This window comes from Gymnoscopelus microlampas, assembly GCF_963454915.1.
Source record: "Gymnoscopelus microlampas genome assembly, chromosome: 3".
Lineage (NCBI taxonomy): Eukaryota > Metazoa > Chordata > Actinopteri > Myctophiformes > Myctophidae > Gymnoscopelus > Gymnoscopelus microlampas.
The window spans coordinates 48,701,574-48,724,437 of NC_139940.1; the positions used below are offsets into that span (position 1 = coordinate 48,701,574).

At 42.7% G+C, this 22,864-nt stretch overlaps 1 protein-coding gene across 1 annotated transcript in view; it reads right to left on the bottom strand.

Annotated features, from left to right (window-relative positions):
* Positions 1 to 22,864, bottom strand: part of LOC311038733 (dynein axonemal heavy chain 11) — a gene marked incomplete at both ends in the record, with an annotated part of 133,044 nt that overhangs the window by 73,221 nt on the left and 36,959 nt on the right. The window contains 17 exons of the mRNA XM_084048325.1: positions 2,933 to 3,094; positions 5,166 to 5,308; positions 6,137 to 6,260; positions 8,779 to 8,941; positions 9,732 to 9,931; positions 11,585 to 11,746; positions 12,206 to 12,445; positions 12,928 to 13,030; positions 13,703 to 13,868; positions 15,504 to 15,711; positions 18,039 to 18,212; positions 18,942 to 19,073; positions 19,508 to 19,658; positions 20,726 to 20,874; positions 20,984 to 21,111; positions 21,821 to 21,953; positions 22,283 to 22,360. Coding sequence (XP_083904451.1) covers positions 2,933 to 3,094; positions 5,166 to 5,308; positions 6,137 to 6,260; positions 8,779 to 8,941; positions 9,732 to 9,931; positions 11,585 to 11,746; positions 12,206 to 12,445; positions 12,928 to 13,030; positions 13,703 to 13,868; positions 15,504 to 15,711; positions 18,039 to 18,212; positions 18,942 to 19,073; positions 19,508 to 19,658; positions 20,726 to 20,874; positions 20,984 to 21,111; positions 21,821 to 21,953; positions 22,283 to 22,360 — 2,616 coding nt within the window. The remainder of the gene's footprint in view (positions 1 to 2,932; positions 3,095 to 5,165; positions 5,309 to 6,136; positions 6,261 to 8,778; positions 8,942 to 9,731; positions 9,932 to 11,584; positions 11,747 to 12,205; positions 12,446 to 12,927; positions 13,031 to 13,702; positions 13,869 to 15,503; positions 15,712 to 18,038; positions 18,213 to 18,941; positions 19,074 to 19,507; positions 19,659 to 20,725; positions 20,875 to 20,983; positions 21,112 to 21,820; positions 21,954 to 22,282; positions 22,361 to 22,864) is intronic.

A 22,864-nucleotide genomic window follows, 5' to 3' on the forward strand; every position in this document is an offset into this window, starting at 1 on the left:
CCATTGATCTGCTACCTATACGTGTATCAGCTATTTGTGGGCTGTGGCGTTTCCAACTTAAAACAAATGACCGTTTCATCTCCTCGTTTCCCTGCCTCTTTAACAAGATAAACAATCAGAGATTGTTTGGACCATATCGATGGATGTGGAGCTAGACTTCCTTCGCAAACTGTGATCATATGTTTTAACTTGTTATGAAGGATATACATTTCCCCCTGCAATGTACTGTGTGTCTGTGATGCATTGACAATAGTTGAAAGTACAGTCCATATATTCTACCACCAGTCTACAAAACTTCTCTACCTGTTACTACAACTTGTTCTAAAGCTATTACAAAGACCCCCCCCCCCCCCCTCCCAAAACATGCTCGCCCCGGGTCAAATCCGGAGACCTCGGAACGGTCGCCACCATGTATTCCTAAACGTAACCTCAGTAAAACTATGCCTAAACCTAACATTTTAACATCAGTAAAGCTATGCCTAAACCTAACCTTTTAACCTCAGTGAAACTATGTCTAAACCTAACCTTATTCCTAAACGTAACCTCAGTAAAACTATGCCTAAACCTAACCTTATTCCTAGCCTCAACCTCAGTAAAACTATGCCTAAACCTAACGTTATTCCTAACCTTAACCTCAGTAAAACTATGCCTAAACCTAACCTTATTCCTAAACGTAACCTCAGTAAAACTATGCCTAAACCTAACGTTATTCCTAACCTTAACCTCAGTAAAACTATGCCTAAACCTAACCTTATTCCTAAACGTAACCTCAGTAAAACTATGTCTAAACCTAACGTTATCCCTAACCTTAACCTCAGTAAAACTATGCCTAAACCTAACCTTATTCCTAAACGTAACCTCAGTAAAACTATGCCTAAACCTAACCTTATTCCTAACATTAACCTCAGTAAAACAAATACAAGAATACAAGAACCACCACAAAAAAAATGGGGGCGAGTGTGTTTTGGGGCAAGCGTTTCAGTTACCCTATTACTACTACTACTATTGAAACCTTATAGTACAATTTCTATCACCACTATTACTACTATTATCTCTACACATGTTAATAGCTCTTTCACCACACTGATTCTCAGGTAGTCCAAGTCCTGAGGGCCTGTAGGTAGTATATACCTGCATGGTTTCTGGTACTCTTTTCATATAATCTCCATGCATTACCACCTGCTTACCCTTTTATTTTGTATTATTTATTTTTTTACTCTCTTTTTCTGCATGTGTCCTGTGTTTTAGAACTGCGGTACTGCCATGGAAGCTGGATTTCCCCAGCAGGATCAGTAAATCAAGGAAGTAAAGACGTAAGTAAGTAAGTACGTAAGTAAGTAAGTAAGTAAGGAAGGAAGGAAGGAAGTACGTAAGGAAGTAGGTAAGTAAGTAAGGAAGTAAGCAAGTAAGCAAGTAAGGAAGTAAAGGAACGAGGTAAGGTATGTCTGTCTGTCTGTCTGTCTGTCTACTGCTGAAAGTACAGCACTACTTTTATGACTATTAATACTGCAATAAAATGCATACATACATACAGTATATCGTCACATTATTACATAAACACCACACACACACCCTAGCTTGCACACATTGGCACGGTCTTACGTGACGGCACTTTTTTTTTTCCCGGGCAGCGACAGCTGTGCCTCCGGAGAGGGTCGTTATGCAGCTTATTAATCACTCAGCCGCTCATTAACATAAATGATGGTGCGTTGTGATCGTTCCGCCGCGGCGAGGGAAAACAATGATACGCCCGCAGCGCCGCGGCGTCCCCGGCCATGTGATCAGTGATCTGTCAGCACCACACACACACACACACACACACACACACACACACACACTAAGAGCTAACGATGAGAGATCTGTGCACAGGACAACACACAGCTGCACCGCTCCAATTAGTAGATGTTCATTAAAACAGTCTAACTGAGTCTTCCTCTGGACAAGGATCATTATGGAAGAACACACAGGGTTTACATGGAGCCAAATATCTGTCTGTACACGAGTCCCTAAGCAGCTAATATTACATGGTTGGTACACCTGGATCATAAAACACTTAGCCTCATGCACTGAACATTATACTGAATGACTCTCTGTCTGTCTGTGTCAGTCAAGGCCAATTAACCACTCAAACCCCCAGCATTGGTATTGTGGGGAAAGCTTTCGCTGAAAATAGCCGATCGACAAGCTCACAACGCGACGCAACGCGTCGCGTTGTGAGCTTGTCGATCGGCTATTTTCAGCGAAAGCTTTCCAAACAATAACAGAAAATACACTAGTATTGAGCCCTGAGGGACTCCGGTTAAAGTAGTTAAGTGTTGACCGACAAAGCGACAAAAAAAAGCTAAGGATATTGCGTTCCTCTGGAAAAACAAGACCAGGAGACCTGGTTCTGCCAGATCCAGACTTCACATGACGTGTCAGCCTGTGTCTATGCCCATCTATGGACGATAGGGGGGCAGACTTTTATGGCTGGGGCCTAAGGGCAAAGGGGACAAAACCTGTTTTTTGCCCATGTATGGAGAAAACAGGTACAAAACATGCCCATGTATGGACGAAAGGGGGACAGACTTTTCTGGCTGGGACCTAAGGAGAAAGGGGGCATGCACATGTATGAAGAAAACCGGTACAGAGCCTCATGTAAGCCAGACCCCTTGGGTCTGGCAAAAAAAACCTGAAAGGCCTTAATATTGCATACTCTGATTGGTTGGGAAGATGCACAAGACTACATCCACTTCCTTGCATAAATGAACCTTCAGCCAGTCAGCCTGTCTGTCTGTCTGTCTGTCTGCCTGTCTGTCCATCCATCCATCCATACCAATCCAGAATGGATCCAGAGAGATAAAGACAGTTAGCGTGTGTCTCACCTCTATGCCTGGTATCTCCTGGATGAATGTGTGGCTGACAGACAGACAGACAGGTATATGTGTCTCACCTCTATGCCTGGTATCTCCTGGATGAAGGTGTGGCTGACAGACTGAAGGGCCTCAGGGCTCCAGGGGTGGAACCAGTCGATGGCGGTGCAGTGGACCAGGGCCGGGAAGCGCCGGGCCCTGAGGCTGAGAGCGCCCCCTACAGGAGACAAACACAACACCACCTGCACACAGACACAGAGACACACAGAGACACACAGAGACACACAGAGACACACAGAGACACACAGAGCCACGCGAAAACACAAAGACACACAAAGACACAGACACACACAGAGACACACAGAGACACACAGAGACACACAGAGCCACGCGAAAACACAAAGACACACAAAGACACAGACACACACAGAGACACACAGAGACACACGGAAACACAAAGACACACACAGACACAGACACAGAGAGAGATGCTTGGATTAAAGCAAAAATAAAATCTCAAGACAGAACAGCCTTTTGTTTAGGCCAGGTCCTAATACCGGTATGTAATTTGTGAAACAACGTGAAAGGACCCCCACACACACACACACACACACACACACACACACACACACACACACACACACACACACACACACACACACACACACACATAAACATTTGGCACAATATTTAGAATTATGATGTTTTGGAAGCCATACAGCCAAACATATATATACACGCTTTGTACATCTGCTATTTTAGATTTTTAAAAGCTTTTTTTTTTTTTTTTTTTAAAGCTTGAACATTTTTAACACAAATCTTCTCTTCTGGGGGGTCCCTGGCACAAAACCAGTTCAGTTGGGGGTCCACGGCCAAATTCAGTTGAGGGTCCACGGCACACACATACAATTTGGGGGTCCTTGGCTTGGTTTACGGTGTTGAAACTTGATTGTAATGATGTACAACTGTATGCGCTCTGTTTTGTGTGTCATTAGTTTGTTGTGTTGGGGACAGAGGATGACAATGTGCATCTCTTGCTGAATCCCATGTGTTTACAGAGCATGTATTGTTCATTAATACATGTTGTCCAAATAAATGAGTATTACTGAAATGAATCAATGAGGCATGGAGACCCCCCCCACACCAACACACACACACACACACACACACACAGCACAGGCTTCTGGGATAGCAATGCCAGGCGGCTGGCAGCATGCACACACACGCACACACGCATGCACACGTGCGCGCCATGTGCACACAAGTGTGCACGTTGTTGTACACTTACAGACACACACACACACACACAAAAAAAACGAAACAAATACTGTGCACATGGGCAAACACAAACAGACAGAATGATGTGCCCACAAACGTGAGAGGATGTGCAGCCAAGTGCACACAAGCAAAACCCACACACACACAGCAAAGAGACACAAGTGTCATGGCATGATGCATGCGTCCAATGGGGAGACCCGTCCTCCAGTGAGAGAGAGACAGAGAGACAGAGAGAGAGAGAGAGGGAGAGAGAGAGAGAGAGAGAGACACGACCTGGCAGACCTCTCTCTCTCTCTCTCTCTCTCTCTCATGCGGTTGGCAGTCTCTCAGACAGAGCCAGTCCCAGTTGGCTGCAGCAGACGGAGGCGCTCCCGGGCGGCCCTGGCGGCTCAGCGACGTGCTGGACGGCGTACAGTGACAGTACGTGTGCACTGAGACAAGAATTTCCTTCCTTCTGCACCCCCCCCCCCTCCCTCCCCATGCCAGTCTGTCTGGATCCCCTTATGCCCGGCTTGCCAAAGATGTTTGTTCAATAATGTTACACGTCAGTTGTTGCGTCTCTGTTTTGAATGCTTTTTAAGGGGCCGGGATTCTCAACATAATTATGTCATTTCATAAGGACCCTTGCCCTAATATGGGCATGTAGTAGAAGCTTAATTGTTGAAGTTGTGACGCTCGCCTTTCCCTTGACACTGCATCCTAGGCCCAGTGTTGCCAGGTTTTGCCCAAAAGAAGCAACTGTTTTTTCCACATAAGCACTTTTAACCTATATGTGTCAGCTATTTGAAAATAGCAGATCTACAAGCTCACTGCTTGAAGATCTGCTATTTTTAAAGAACAATTAAGGGGGGGGGGGGTCACAGATATGAGGGCAGCTCTACTCATTCAGCTATGGCCGCCCAGGGTTCAACTCTCTTCCCTTCATATGGCTGTATCTACAGTATAGCATCAGATAACCATCAACACACTGTGACTCTCTCACACATGGAGGAAGCAGGATGGTGAAACATGGACTCAAATAAAACCAACGTGGACCTTGAGCTGCAGTCGGACCCGGTCCATGAAGAACCTCCAGCAGTTGTCCCTGCTGTCCAGCAGGCCCAGGGCCTTCACCTCCACCCTCACACCGGACACCACCGCTTCCATCTCCTCCTCACTGAAGAGCTCCGGGATTTCACCTGGATGGAAAGGATTCAGTTAATAATGTCACAGAGATTCAGAATCACAATCCATTTTATTGTCAAAGAAATCTACGAACATACAGTACAGCCAAATTATTCCATTCAGCAGATCAACATAAAAACATCTACCTTACACTATATTTGGTCCACTCCTTTTTCCCTCAAATCTCTTTGCCAAATGTGGCTTCATTTGGCTTCATGTGGCATAGCGCGGCACCGAGTGCCGCCCCATGAGCTTGTAGATCTGCTATTTTTGAAAAAATAAATAAAAAATTGTGCGAATCTTTGAATATATATTTTTTATAGCAAACATTTGTAAAATACTTTGTTCCAGAGACCTCCAGAAGCAAAGATTTGAGTTAAAATGTTCAAAAAAACATGTATTCAAAGATTTGCACAGAGATTTTTCTAAAAATAGCAGATATACAAGCTCATAGCTCTATGAGCTTGTAGATCTGCTATTTTTAAACAGCCAAAGTATAATGGTTATAGCTGAAATCTAAAATGACACAGTATGCGTTCCCGGATTGAATGGGTTAAAAGAAGAGAATCAAATAAAGAAAAGGATAATAATAACTCTAATGTCCAAAGATTAAATTCTCATTTCTGTGTGACAGTGTATAATTATTAAGTCATGCTGGTACAGTAGCTCAACCCCACAACATATACAGGACTGTGCTGCACCGGGCTCAGGTCCAGCTGGAGAGTCCCTGTGTGATGGCGTTTCACCTCCCTTCTCCTCTCACTCCTTGTTCTCCTCCTCCATCACGTCTAATGAAGCACCAAATGTCCTCCTACATAATGGTGTTGTGTTTGTGCTCTGACCTGAGGTGAGCAGGTCGTTGATGGGCACCAGGAAGCGCTCGTCCGGTATGTGGGCGTCGGTCAGGAGCAGCGCCACACGCTGGTTCTTCACGCCGGCCTTCAGGTACAAGCCTGCCAGATCCCCCTGTACCATGCGCGCGCGGGCACACACACACACACACACACACACACACACACACACACACACACACACACACATACACGTCTGTATTACAATATTTGTGAGGACATTAACGTTTAGGACGGCGGTTTTATGAATGACATTACGAATGCCAGCTTTACAATATCTTTGCTTCATTTTTCACCCTCAGCCTATGAAGCCGAGGTAAAAGCTCACAGTGCGTCGCAGAATATGCTATTTTCGGCGTGCAACACTGGTGGTCAACTAAGTATAAATCAGGCATATATTTTTGGGTTAAAACAAAAAGTATTTTGTTAAAAGGTTAAAGCACAATATTCTGATAGTAATCATTGCTATAGAGTGTTTGTTCAGTAACAGGAGTCTCCCCGTCTCTCCAGCTCTTTAATAAACAGAAAATACATTTTCCGGTAGGTGTCAAAATCTCAGCCAATCAGGAGAAAGTACCCATTTTTAAGCTTCATTTTTAGTGTTCCAGTTCCAATTGTGCCTGCTCATTTCTTAGTGTCATCACTTCCAATTTCACTTGTTTAATCTATATCCTGATTGAGTTCTCTATCCTGATTGGATAAAATTGTAAATGAAACTGAAACAAAAATGCATTTTCTGTTTTATAAAGAGCTGGAGAGACAAGGAGACTCTTTTTACTGAACAAACACTCTATAGCAATGAGTACTATCAGAATATAGAGCTATTTAACACTTATTTTAACCAAAGAAAATCACTTACCCTACCTTTAACCCCTACACCTAACCTCTAAATGCCTAGTCCTAACCTTAACCCCTAAACCTAACCTCTAAATGCCTAGTCCTAACCTTAACCCCTAAACCTAACCTCTAAATGCCTAGTCCTAACCTTAACCCCTAAACCTAACCTCTAAATGCCTAGTCCTAACCTTAACCCCTAAACCTAACCTCTAAATGCCTAGTCCTAACCTTAACCCCTGAACCTAACCTGTAAATGGAATTAATAGGACCACAATGGAAACCAGTCCCCAGGACTTTTTTTGTGTTATCCTTTTAACCTAAATGTCTTTCTGTACTCTGTGCTGTTTACATTTCTGACTAATGACGTATCCAATCAATCAATGCCTAATCCTAACCTGAATCTTATCCTAATTGTAAGGCTAAAGGTCTTTACACAGGCACATCAGGAGAGTGACACATAAACCATACGAACGTGCGTCTGCGAATATTTCACATCAAACTATGAATTTGCTAATGCCTCATTCAATTCATATAGTTTGATGATTTTATTTGCAGTGAAAAAATCAACCGTGTTTCTGAAAATAAACAACGTGGCTTTGTTCTGTGTGGATGTGCTCATATGTGTCTAAATACTTCCTGGATGGATATGTTCCTGGTTGTGAGAACCAGGAAATCTCTCCTCATGATTCTCAAATTCTACTATACTTTTGGGGACATTTGGCCCACAAGTACGTACACGCACACGCACACACACACACACACACACACACACACACACACACACACACACACACACACACACACACACACACACACACACACACACACATTTTTGCCAGTAGTGGATGCCAGTAGTCAGTGGGGTACAACAACATAGCGTGATCTACCTAAACAACACCTCACACACAACATGCACTGTTTATATTCAAGACAAGGCCAATGAGGATTCTCCTTTTAACTGTTTATGTTCAACACAAGGCCAATGAGGATTCTCCTTTTAACTGTTTATGTTCAAGACAAGGCCAATGAGGATTCCTCTTTTAACCAGGTTGACAGTAATCAATGGATATACCGCAAACTCCACGATAACACTTTGATCTTTAAAAGGCTGATTAAATGGACAATCATTTTAGCTTCATCGATAAGGTATTGAAATATTTCCCAGAGCTCTTTAATAGCATCGGACAATCCTTCCTTGGTGTGTCAGTGAGGAGACCAGAACCAGATCAATACGCTGGACGCAGCGAGAAGGAGATATTGATCCTGAGGATGTTTCTTTTCTTCCGTGTGCGTGTGTGTCTGTGTGTGTCTGTGTGTGTCTGTGTGTGTGTGTGTGTGTGTGTGTGTGTGTGTGTGTGTGTGTGTGTGTGTGTGTGTGTGTGTGTGTGTGTGTGTGGGGGGGGGGCCGTGTGGCCGTGCGTGTGTGCGAGAAAGAAAACAGTGATCTCTGTAAATTAATCGCAGCCATTTTGCATCATTTCTTTCTCACAGGACCAGGGTGTGAGTTGAGCATGTTGCAACTTTTTCAGCTGAAATATGTTTTTTTTTTAAATCATAAAACACAATTTTAACAAACAATAAATTCACCTTTCCCTATACCTCACATTCTGTATTTACTGGTTCAGGGAACCTGAAGGCCTTCCAGAGATCCAGACTTAAAATGTGTGTATGGTAGTTTAATTTGCGGCTAAACTATATTCCCAGAAGTCTATATTTGGTGGAGACCTATTCCCAACCTTTACCTTCAGGTCGTGAATGCCTTGCATAGAGTGATCTGGAACACTCCCATAGCGTACCTTCAGGTCATTGATGCTGTAGGCCTTGCTCAGTGTGATCTGGAACACCTCCGTAGAGGACAGGTGAGCAGCCAGACGGGTCAGGCTCTGCTTGCCGCTGCCTCCCACCCCAACCAGCAGGCCGTGACCCCGAGGACACTCCAGGATACGGCTGATCCTACACCTGGTGACAATTACACACCATGTCATCATTATCTAACATTATTAAAGCAGTAAGCCACAGGAGGCCGCCGTTTAGCGTTGCGTTTACAGCAGCTAGGCGTAATGAGAAATCTTCTCTTTTCAGGTCGGGGTCTGCGGCCAAATGCATCTCAATGTGGAGGTGCTTGAAGTTTGAGAACCACTGCCAACGTTTACGATTCTGAGAGTTATGAGATGAACTCGACTCACACATGCTCCACAGCATCTTCAAACAGCACCAGGTTCACTGCACACTACTCACACACAGTGGTGCAAAAAGTACTCAAATGTTTTACTTGAGTAAAAGTATCAATACTGCAATGTAGAAGTACTCTGTTTACAAGTAGAAGTCCGGAATTCACGATTTACTTGAGTAAAAGTACTAAAGTATTGGTATCAAAATGTACTTAAAGTACCAAAAGCAAAAGTAATACGATGTTTGAACATAGCAGATCTACAAGCTCACAACAGCGATGCGACGCGTTGTGAGCTTGTAGATCTGCTATTTTCAAATAGCCTCTGTATAAAATAGGGCTAAAGTGTTTAATGTATGTTTTATAATGTAATAATTTATATCTGTAAAGTAACTAGTAACTAAAGTTTTCAAATAATTGTAGTGGAGTAAAAGTACAATATTTGCCTCTGAGATGTAGTGAAGTAAAAGTAAAAGTATAGACAATTGGAAATACTCCAGTAAAGTAAAAAGTACCTCAAAATTGTACTTAAGTACAGTACTTGAGTAAACGTATTAGTCACTTCACGCCACTACTCACACATGCTCCATAGCATCTTCAAACAGCACCAGGTTCATTGCAGCGTTGAGCTCGTTGTAGCTCTCCAGAGCGTCAGTGAGGAGGCTCCTCAGCACGGCCCAGTCTCTGAGTGGGGTGTACAGGCTCTCCTCCTCCACCCCCTGCTGGGTGAAGTGGCAGTACAGAAGAGGCTGTCTGACCAAGTCCACATCCTCCACTCCCTGTGAAGACAAGAGCACGTCAAGTTTGTTTTAAAGGGTTACACGGGAGTTCAGAGGTAAATAAACACCAGCAGTACTTTTCCCCGACCACCAGGGGGTGACGCACGAGGGACTTCCATAGAGAGGTACTTTTGAAGGGATGGTGCCCGAAAACAGGTTGCTTTATTGGGATACAATATGCGGAAATTCCCGCCCTGCTGGTTCTCTGAATTTTTATTTTTAAATAGGCTCTTTCATGATAAATTGACCACATATATGAAGTTAAACAACTAAATTCTATCCACACGCTATCTTAAAAGTAAATTCTGTGCCTCAAAAACGAAGTTTGAGAGCGTTTTAAAACCGAAAGTAAACGTTCATACGGACACGGACGCGCACGGACGCGCACATGCGTGCGTTAATTTACGTACCGGACATAAACATAGAACACATAAACATTAGGGAAAATACGGATTGCAGAAGGAGGACTGTGTTTCAATGCATGAAAACACCCTAGCATCATTATATAGTGGCTGATAGAGGGGAAAAAATGCAAAATATATATATATATATATATATATATTTTAAATTTAGGCTTAATGTTCCCTACAATACCTTTAATGCAAAAAGGAAAACAGTGACTGTTTACCCCTAACCCATATGATTCCCTAATGCATATTGCTGGGCAGAAACCTCTTGTCTCCGTATTCTAACTTTTTGTGTTTTTCGTAAATTAACACCCTACTTGATCATACTACAGCGTCACACAAAACTACCAAAAGTGGCAGATCTGCAAGCTCGAAATGTGTCGCTTCGCACCGCGTTTCGAGCTTGTAGATCTGCTACTTTTGCTGTTTTTTAATTTGAGTCCTGAAAAGTGTCAGTTTTGGACATACAGTATGAGGTTTCCACCCGACAGAGACGATATTAACAATATTATATAGAGGGCAGCGATTTGCCACTAGCATAAATGCTTTATTCTGTCCTTGGGCTAGTTGAATCTGCTTATCAGTTGAGAAAATCTAAGTGTTAGTTATTTTATGTTGAGTCAAATTGATTTTTATTTATTTTAAGTTACTTTGAATGTATTCAAAGTAGAAATAAGGCTCATGGCAGAGACATTTAATTGGTTCAGATCAGTCAGTGAGAACGTCAGCACAGCGCCGCACCAGTGTTGATTTCGACATAGTCATAGTCCTTTGAATACAATTCTGTTGTAGTCATACTTTAGTCACCTGAAATGTTTTACATTTAGTCGACTAAATATCATAAGGTTTTGGTCGACTAAATCTACAGTTGATTTAGTCGACTAAAACGTATTGTTGGCGGGCCGTGATGGCAAAATGGCTGCAAGCCGGAAATAGCCGATCTACAAGCACACAAAGTGTCGCACTGCGACGAGTTGTGAGCTTGTAGATCAACTATTTTGGGTCTGTGACACCAGCACGCACCCATGATGACTTGTCTTAGTTATACTGGATCTCTTCTCCACTAGTCCCTCCCTAACATATAGTTTTTATTTGTTGACCAAATTGTCAGTATATTTAGACATAGTTTTAGTCATCATAGGTTAGTTTTTATTTCGTTTTTATTTAGTTTTCGTCAGTGAAAAAAGGTAGTCGACAGATATTTTTCGTCAGAGTTTTAGTCGACAAAATCAACGCGGCGCCGCACCTCGAAGCATTCGTGCACGGTGTCCATCTGGAGCCTGTGGAACATCTGGAGGTCTCTGCTGTCCACCAATCTGTCTGAGTAGACCCGTCTGGTCTCATGACACCACAGCAGCACCAGGTCCATGCTGGTCCTCACAACCTCCGGCCTAGAGAACAGGAGGCCCTGCATGGACAACAAGGAGAGAGAGAGGAAAACAACAATGTTCAGTGGAGAGGGTCAAACTGTTTCATCGTCTTTGCTACTTTGCCAAAACTGCCACAAAAAAAAAAGTTGTATATTATGAATCAATTATTATATTGTCTGTCGGGTGGAAACTTCTGAATTCCAAAACTGTTACTTTTCAGGATTAAAATTAAAAAATAGCAAAAGTAGCAGATCTACATGCAAGCTCGAAATGCATCTCGACTTTTGATACTTTGTAGTATGATCAAGTAAGGCGTTAATTTACGAAAAAACACAAAAAGATAGGAGGTTTCTGCCCGACAGCAATGATAATTCAACAACATGATTCAATCAAAGTAGCACAAGTTCAAGGAGTCAAGCTCATGCACTTATTGTAAGTCGCTTTGGATAAAAGCGTCTGTTAAATGACTGTAATGTAATGTAATGTAAAATGCTAACCTGGAAGACACTGGACAGTTCTCTCAGGTTGAACAGGTAGTGGAACTTGACGGCGGTGGGCAGGAAGCCGTGGACCATCTTGTGGTGAAGAGCGATGGAGGCCTGGACCACCGCCCCGGCCACCCTGTGGACCCCGGCGCTGAACGGCTGCTGCTGCAGGTGACCGGCCAGGATCTGACCGTAGATGGACGTCTGGGTCTGAGCCGACGGGAAGTTCACAGCAAACACAGAGAAATGTCTCTGTGAGGAGAAAACATGAAGAAAAACATGTGTTTAAGGGACTGTGGATGAAAATGAGCATCATTGCTAAGTCTGGTGTATTTACATTGATATGTATCGTTCATTAATATGCGGTGTCCCGTCTAAATAAAGAGATAAAGTAAAGTTAACACACACACACACTGTTTCACATTAAAGAAAGAGACTGAGATGATGCTGTCTTTCATATGCAGTGTTATTGTTACTTGCTACTTGTCAACCAAAATAATTGTGTACACCTAACCAATGGGAATTAACTGCCGATGATGAGATTCTCGTCATGTGTGTTTTCAGTGGTTTGTTGTGGAAAATAATATTCTATGATTCTAAGGTTAGTAAAAAACACTCAATCGCTGGCAAGGGCAGCTATAGACGATGTTTTAACTCTGGCAGTTAAAGTGTTAAAGGGAAATGAAGCGAAACAGGCTAAGAATGTAAAACGAATGCACCTTTATAAAAAATACCTGAAGTCTGGGGTTGATGTGGAAGTTGCCGGCAGTTGTATTCATACAAGCAACATACTGGGTGTTGTGTATGTCCTTCAGGGACAGCTTCTGTCTGTCATACCTACACAACAAAAACAGGGCTTCAATTTGACATAAAACTATTTAAAGATAACGCAAGTGATATATGTCTTTGTTAGATATTCTGATAGTAATCATTGCTATATAGTGTTTGTTCAGTCTCTCCGGCTCTTTAATAAACAGAAAATACATTTTCAGGTCGGGATACCGATTTCATCCAGTCAGGAGAGAGAACTCATACAGGATACATGATAAACAAGTGAAAATTGTTGGAAGTGATGAAATAAACAAACAAACAAAAAGAGCAGATGAAATTGGAGCTGGGACAAGCTGATAAATGGGTACTCTCTCCTGATTGGATGAAATTGGTGTCCCACCTGAAAATGCATTTTCAGTTCACTTAAAGAGCTGGAGAGACGGTGAGGCCGCTGTTACTGAAACACGATTACTATCAGAATATAGAGACTGAACTTCTAAACAAAAACACGTTTTGTTTCAACCAAAATGTATCACTTTAATACAGCTCCGTTGATGAAAAGGCCAAACTCCCTTGTCCTGCTCACCAATGTTTATAGTTCAGATGTTAGCCTATAGTCACCAGTGTTTATAATCCAGATGTTTGTACTCACCAGTGCTTATAATCCAGATGTTGGTTTATACGTGTGTACTCACCAGTGTTCACAGTCCAGATGTTAGTGTATGAGTGTGTACTCACCAGTGCTTATAATCCAGATGTTGGCGTATGAGTGTGTGTGGCTGCACCGTGCCGTAGCCGTCCACCGCCGGCATGTTCATGTCGTCTATGAAGTAGACCAGCTTCCTGTTGCCCTGCGGAGCGTAGCTCCTGCCCGCCTTCTTCTCCAACGGTCCCTCCAGCACCGCTAAGATTGATTGATTTAATGCTTTATTCGTCGGCCAGACATTAAAAAGGATAACACGAACAAGTCTTGGGGTTTTGTTTCCATTGTGGAAACAAGTCCACAAATTTAACACAATAATACATGTCATCAACAAATACAAATTATTGTACAAAGGAGAAAAAGGAAAATCGGCAGCAGTGAATGACACCTCCTGTTGATGGGAATTTACATCTACCTCCCCCTGTGGTGAAACCTTGCAATTTTTGTTTATTAATTCATTATATGTGCGCGTGCCGTGCGTGTGGGACGGAGGGAACAATTATAGTATACCCTCCAAAAAAAATCTAGAACACACCACTGTGACAGCCCTAATGACAGCCACCATGTGTGATGGACTCAGCTGTGCTAACGTTGGTGTCATCATTCTGACTCATGAATACACACAGTGTCAATAGGCAGCTATAAGAGTATTAACCACATACTTACAATACAGTACAATGAGTATAAATGACGTGCACAAAATTAGGGACACCAAGTTGGAAAGTGGATGATACATATTAGGATAGGCTAGGATAATTTAACAATTATAATGCATGCATTTCCTGTTTGAGAAGCACTGGTCTAACAGTATATCTACAGTATCTAACAAACTGAAAGAGTGGTTCCTGTTCTGAAGATCACCACCAGCAGATGGTGCTAAAGCTCAGTCGATGTGCGGCAGTCAGAGAGGAGACGAGAGCATGAGGGAGGTGGTGTAGTAGTTGAAGGGCAGTGGTGTAAAGTAACTAAGTACATTTACTCAAGTACTGTACTTGAGTACACTTTGAACACAGGCCTGTTACTTGTAACAGAGTATTTCTACATTGTGGTATTGATACTTTTGCTTAACCCATTAACACATTCCCTGCCAGAGGGTTTGTTTTTTTTTACTTCCCCCACTGCCAGCATTACATTCAATGTTAAAAAAAACATTTTTTAAGTAGTCACAAAATATTTTCCGTGATCACCGTCCTCACGGTGATCCTCTCATTACACACACACAGGAGTCTCGTAGAATGGTGGAAAAAAAATAATCCGATTGCGGTAATCCGTTCCATAATTGCAGCCAATTGAAAATAGCATGTTTCACCCAAAATAACATGGTCAAAAAAAAAGTACACAGGAGCCGAGATACAGGATTTTAAAGTAATAAGTTAACCAAGGAGTGAATGGAGCTAGAAATCTTTGGATCACGATATCTCTGGTTCTGTGTGGATAAATTGAAAATATATATATATATATATATATATATTTTTTTTTTTTTTTTTTTTGGAAAAACGGTTATACTCGTGGATGGGCAGATAACAGGGTATTTTTCCAACAACGAGTATAACCGTTGTTGGTAGGTAATGTGTTAAGACCTGGAACGCATCTGTGTCACTTTAGATTTCTTTGGCTATTCAAAATTAGCAGATATACAAGCTCATAGCGCGGCACCGAGTGCCGCGCTATGAGCTTGTAGATCTGCTATTTTTGAAAAGTCTTGAAAAACATTTTTTTTTTCTATTTTCCAAAAACTGTTAGGATTTAGATTTTCTTTTAAGAATCGCCTCAGGTCATAATAAGTAAAAAATGTCAGTACTTTTTTCCACCACTGTTGCAGGGTAGGCTACTCACTCTGCAGCATGAGGGAGGTGGTGTAGTAGTTGAAGGGTACTCTGGCGGTCACGTAAGACCCCGCAGGCAGAGCGTCCAGCTGGTTCCTGACGAGAGCGGTCTTCCCCACGCCGCAGCCCCCCACCAGCATCACAGGCTGGCCTCTCTGCAGCAGCAGCTCCACCAGGTAGCCCAGACCCACCGTCTCCATCGTGGGCACCAGGACAGACTTGGACCATTATAGAAACACAGGGGAGGGGGGGGTGGGGGGTACACAGTTATCCCAGCAGTGGTGGATAGTAAGAACATTACTCAAGTACTGTACTTAAGTACAGTTTTGAGGTATTTTTTTACTTTACTGGAGTAAAGTATTTTCATAAGATTTATTAGCCGCATGCTGAAAGCTGGCGGCTCTACAGACAGCACTAGTCCTAGTCCGACACCCGAGTGACACCGAAGTGTCATTGGCTGTCCTGGCTGTCCTTCACACTTCCCGCCAATGGGGAGACGGCTCTTTGCAGCACCCGCCTCTCCTCCTTTGACACCTATTTGTCATTGGCTGTCCTGGCTGTCCTTCACACTTCCCCCCGTTTAAGCCAATGGGGAGACGGCCCTTTGCAGCACCCGCCTCTCCTTCTTTGCAGCAGAGAGAGAGAGGGGGAGAGAGCCTCAGGCAGGAGGGTTAGCCTAAATGCTAGCGTGCTTCATTAGACCTAGTTTGGCTGTTAAGTTATTATTTGGCCATGTTCACACTGACTTCAATCTTAGCTATTGTTGGGAAGACCCGTGTGGTGTCACAAAATGTTGCCACCACTTATATAAAAAACATTAGAGCGTTTAGCGTCGCAGATTCTGTGACGCTGTTGCCAGGTTTGGCGAGAGAAACAAGCAATCCAAAAAACAAGTAATCAGGTCTATGAAAAGATTGGGGCAAAAAAAGCCTGCCGCATGCGGCTTGATTATGAGTTTGGTCATTTCTTGTTTCAACACTTCTGCATAATGAGTACTTTTAATTTTGGTACTTTGAATACATTTTGATGCCATTTTGATGTTCTGAATTTTTGTGCGCCTCGCGCACACTGGCCCGGGCCGCAGTCCGAAGTAAGAGAAAATGAAGAGAAACAGAGAAAAACATAGGAGAAGACAAATAGACTAGACTAGGATAACAAGAATTGCATCATTGGCATCAAAATATACTTACATGACAGAGTAAAAGTAGTCATGAATGGTGCATCACAATAAAAACGAAACAAATTTGACGTGTTATTTATATAAGAGCCGGAGAATAAAATAGTTATTAGACTTTAACAGGTTAATGTATGTTTTGTAATAATAATCTAAATCTACAAAGTAACCCGTACTGCAATAACAATCTAAATCTACTAAGTAACTTGCAACTTAAGCTTTCGGAAAAACGGAAACGCTCAAGTAAAGTATGATAATTTGAGTAAAAGTACCTCAAATATGTACTCAAGTACAGCACTTGAGTAAATGTAAGTAAGTTACTTTCAACCACTGTTGCGATCACGACTTAGCTCCTTGCGAACGTGATTTATTGACAAGATGAATGTTTCAGGGTGAATTGATTTATAATTTCTGGTATATGTTCCCCCTGCACGGTGCCGTGTCTATATATTCTGTCATAATAGCGTCATTTGCTCGGAACAAAACCCCGCTAATTACACCCCGGCGGGAGCCTTTAGAGCGGTCACAGCTGCACGCCGGAGCGCCATGGGGAGACAATGGTGCGTGGGTGAAGAGCTCAGAGCTCTGTGTGATGCCCATGCCCCTCACCCCCCCACACACACACTCTGCTAGATGGCAATCACACACAGTGGCAAGCCTTTCATGTGTTCTACGGACCCCTGCCACAACCCTCATGACCACGGTCTTGCTCTCTCTCTTATAATAATTACTGCTCATTGAGGCGTGCAGATATTTTTAATATGACTGTTTTCAAAAGAAAAAAGCTTGCGGGAGAAAATTGTGTTGTTTCCACTTTCTTTGGAAAAGTTTGTGCTTGTGTCGCGTCTAAAGACTTCAGAACAATGATCTGACATAAAGCTATATTTATACTTTGCCGTATAACATTGTCATGTTCTGAACATAGGCCGACCTACAAGCTCACCACGCGGTGCATCTGCGACACATTGCGAGCTTGTAGATCGGCTATTTCCGCCGTGTGACACCGCCATACGACGGCATGTCAGTAAGCTATGTGTCAGTATACAGTAAGCTTTAGAAACAAGCCCCCAGAACCAAGAGGGAGCAGTGAAGCGCATTGGACATGGTGGCCAATTATAGGTACTGCAGCTCATTACGGCGGGGGCCAGACACATGAACGAGTGAAAACGGTTTCGACCAATGGGCTCGACTCACAAGCTTGCGCACAGGGTTGCGTACGGAGGTGACACTACTGTGCATGCGATACGACGCGCAGAGTGACGCAAAACGCGTCACATAGGCCCCAAAATAGGACCAATAATATATTACCATATACCAACAATATATGAAGATGAGTAGTTTCAACCATACTTGAAGATGGTGGGATCTCACCTGCAGCGGCGCATGGGGTTCCAGCTCAAACGGCTGCACGGTGTCACTCCATGGCAGGAAGCGCCTGGTCAGGGGGTCCAGGAAGTAGTCGAACACCGTGCCCTGAGCCGGGAGCTTCACCGTCTTCATCTCTTTGGTCCACCACTGGCTGAACTCCATGCGGTGATCATGCAGCTACAGTATGGACACAACGTAACAGACGAAATCACACAGGTGTTCACGTACAGGAATTCCCAACCAGTGTTGATTTCGTCGACTACAACTATGACGAAAAATGTTGGTCGACTACCTTTTTTCATTGACGAAATAAAAACTAAGCTACGATGACTAAAACTAAGACTAAATATATTGATATATTTCGTCAACAAATAAAAACTACACTAAAATGTTAGTGAGGGACTAGTGGAGAAGAGATCCAGTAGAACTAAAAGACAAGTCATTTTATGTTTGGTTGTGCTAGGGTGTTGCGCTCTGAAAATAGCCGATCTACAAGCTCACAACGCGACGCGTTGTGAGCTTGTAGATCGGCTATTTTCAGACATTACGACGCCATCAAGGCACCGCCAAAATACATTTTAGTCGACCAAATCAACTGTATATTTAGTCGACTATAATCTTATGATATTTAGTCGACTAAAACTAGATTAACAGTAAGAAATTTCAGATGACTAAAATATGACTAAAACTAGGCCGGCGTCTCATTTGTTTTTGTTCCCCACACAATGCAGTTAGTTTAGTATCGCATATATCCACATATATGAACCTAAATATGGCATATACAGTATGCATATACTTGCCATTTATTGGCAAAAAAATATATATATCGGTAATCAAAAAAAAAAAAAATGTCCGGCCCCCTTGCCCCCACGCCTATAGAATTGCCACTGGCCCTACTTATAATACCTGATCCTGATGCAAGGCTCCTCCAAAAGCCCAGATGCAGGCGAAGGTGAAGTACGTCTCATAGAGCTCCCTGGGAGACTCAGACGGGATGTTTTCTGGGGTCAGCAGACAGTCCAGCAGAGCACACAGCGTCTGGACAGGGAAAACATCATTTCACTGCTTCATTTCACTGGTTCTCAAAACTTTTTCAAGCCAAGGATGCCCAAATTTATATGAATTTGGCCACGGACCACCATCTGAAAATGTTTTTTTGCGCCAGGAACCCCCAGAAGACATTTGTGTAAAAAAAAAAAAAAAAAATCCAAACATTTTCGATATATATATTTTTTTAAATGCTAAAATAGTAGATGTACAAGCTCGCATCACTGCACAAAGTGACGCGGTGTGAGCTTGTACATCTGCTGTTTTTTTAATAGCCAACATATAAATGGATAAAGTGGTTAAAATGATGGTGATGCTATATTAAGTACTTTTTTCTGGAGGGGTCTTGCTCTTGCAAGGAGCCCTGGGGGAGAAAACAACAAAACGCAAAACAACCCCAAAAGCAAGTATACTGGTTGTTCTACCTGGACCATGGAGTTCTCTGGGATGGGAGTGATGGTTCTGAAGGTGCTTCTCATCTGCTCCATGCAGCGAGGAAGGTATTTGTCAAACAGGATGATGAGGTGAGCTCTCTCTGTCTGACGCACACGCGTGTCAATCCAGCTGGCAACATAGCTGAGCACCAAAACAACAATATACACGTTACTAGGGGTGTAACGATACATTTTAACAGCGATGCGATACGCATCACGATACATGGTTGACGATACGATACATGGACGATATTGGTTCATTCATGGCGATACGACACGATTCAATTATTTAAAATCGATACGGGAACTATTTATCAAAACAAAAAAGATCTGTGTGAAACATGTGGATAGTGCAGGTTTTTTGAGGGGAAAAAATAATTATTATGGATATAAATAAGTAAACAAGGTGATTCTCTGGCAAATACATGGACATTGTATTCGAACACATGGACAAACTCGCACCTTTATCAATAGACCGAGTGTCGTGATATGGGATGGAAAACCCCTCTTTCTTTTTTTGTTCGTAAAATTGCAACATACAACGCACAAGTACTTACTGTAGTATCGATACAATCGATTATTTGCATTGCAAAACGATACGATACAAAGTCAAACGATACGATATGTTTCTGTTTGCAGTTGAATCGTTGAAATTAAAATCGATGCGTCGATACAGTTGCTGTATCGTTACGCCCCTACACTTTACTATAATCTGAATCACTTTCTTCAACATATTTGTATATAAAAGTAATGTGTCTTGGTGGCACTGGACTGTGGGACCATTTATCGGTTTGAAAGTAAATGTTTTGGTTTAAACAAAAAGTTAAGGCTCTATATTGAGATAGCAAACATTGCTGTATAGAGCGAGGGTTCCCAAACTTTTCAGGCCGCGACCCCCCAAAATAATCATATTTGCACTGGGGGCCCCCCACCCTGATAAGCACTTGGAGTTGTAGGAGTTGCCGGCATTACATTTAGTTTGACTCGGTTCTACAGATACATATTTTTGTGAATATTTCACAAATATATTTCACGATTTCCCCCCCAAATATAGCAGATCTACAAGCTCATAGCGTGGCCCTCGGTGCCACGCTATGAGCTTGTATATCTGCTATTTTTGAATAGCCAAAAAAATCAAAAATGACAAAGACGCGTTCCCTGACTGAACGGGATAAACAGTGAGTATAGTGGGGTGTGTGGTCGACTCACGGGCTCCATCCCACGTCCTGCGGGTTCACACAGAGGACGCCGGCCCGGGACACGGTGGCGGGCGTGGCCGACCTCAGGTGACTGACCTCAAACAGCAGCTTCATGGACGGCGAGAGAGGCACGCGCTCGTTGCTGGCCAGAGTCAGGACCTATGTGAACAAAAACCACCGCAGTTAGGAATATATATGGTATTGTACAGTATGCACGTAGTGTATGCATGTTGCACATTAGTGTATGTGTGAAGAGGAGGGTGGGTACCTTGTTGTCGTCCATCACTGTATTGAGTGATTCAATCCACATGGGATCAATGTCTCCGTCCAACACAATCCACTTAGGACCGCCGTGAGACATGCTGGCCTGTTCCCTCAGCAGCGATGACAGCAGGCCTGAGACACAACAAGACCACCAGGAATGTCAACCATCACTATAGCAGGATGGTTAACTGCACTATTCTGCTCTCTGATCAAAAGTGATTGTCTGTTATGACTTTCTTTCTTTCTTTCTTTCTTTCTTTTGTCTCTGTTGGATGGAAACCTTATATGTCCAGAACTATTACATTTCAGGATTCAAATGCAAAAATATCATAAATAGCAGATCGACAAGCTCAAAACGAGCTTAACTGCTATTTTGGATACGTTTGTGTGACGCTGTTGTATGATCAAGTAGGGCATTCATTTACGAAAAAACACAAAAACATCAAATATGGACATATTAGAGGTTTCTGCCCAACAGCAACGATGTATTTATTTAGAGTTGCCAATTGCTTTAACGCCCCTTTTCCCTACAAATGTAGTCATTATTCCAATGAATTCCTCCAACTGCCTGTCACTGCTGTCGTACCCTGGTTTAAGGCTATGTTTTAACTCATTTTGCACCGGTATTATAAGCATTTTCAATCTGGCATGACTATTTTTGGCATGTCATTACAGAAAATCATCAAAAATAGCTAAAATAGCAGATCTACAAAATTATCGAATGATAGCGAAAATAGCTGATCTACAAGCTATTGTAGATTGTCTATATTCGCCGCACAATATCGTATGACAAGTATCAAATGGTGGTTTAAAGTTATTCCAACGTTAACTCTTTGTTTACCATCTTTCCACTCTCGAGTGGCAGGGTGAATGAAGCCGAACAGCTCGTCTGTTTCCACCGCCTTCGGGTTCAAGTCGTTCCAAACGGGCTTCCTCTTCAGGTTGGCGTAGGTTTTGTTGAGGACGCGTAATATCTGCTCAAAACGATAACGCATTTTTACATTTCGCTTATTACAATGCGTTTCAGAGGTATCCGGAACGGTGGGCACCTGGTATTTCTGGGCACCTTTTTTAGATAGATATATATTTAATTTATATTTGCATTTATTACAAAAATGAGGGGCCAAATACATTTTGAATTACATTCAAGGCCCAATATTTATACAAATTGATACACAATCTGTGAAGTCCAGTCATTCCGGGGATAAACAAAAAACGTCAAGGCTTCGACATTCAATTCAAATACACTGGTTTATACAGATTATCATCAGATTAAAGTGAACACAAAGCAGGGTGTTCTGACCTGGCTCTTCCCAGTGCCGGCGTTCCCGATCACAAAGACAGAATGACGGACGGCCAGCAGCTCGTCCAGCTGCACCACCTGGCAACATCAATGAATAACACATTTAGACATGATTTTACATCACTAAACCAGTGAAGCCATGTCGTTGCCGTCGGGCAGGAACCTCTTATCTCCACATTATAACTTGTGTTTTTTTCGTAAATTAACGTCCCACTTGATCACACGACAGCGTCACACGAAAGCATCAAAAGTAGCAGATCTACAAGCTCAAAACGCGTCGCTTTGGTGCCCAGGTTTGAGCTTGTAGATCTGCTACTTTTGATGCTTTTGAATTTGAAGCCTGAAAAGTAACAGTTTTGGAAATATGAGGTTTCCACCGGCACCGGACAGACGATTTGCAGATTGTCCTTGTTGATTTATCCTCGTTTGGTTTTTTTGGTTTGTTGTTGTGAATTATGCCTGATTATGTGTTGGAATTTCCTCTTTTGGGGATTGTTGTTTTGTTTTATTGTTGCCATTATTATGGTAATGATCTGGTGTCAGAGTGGGTTAGGTTATTTGTAGAAGGGTGGCACTCAGACA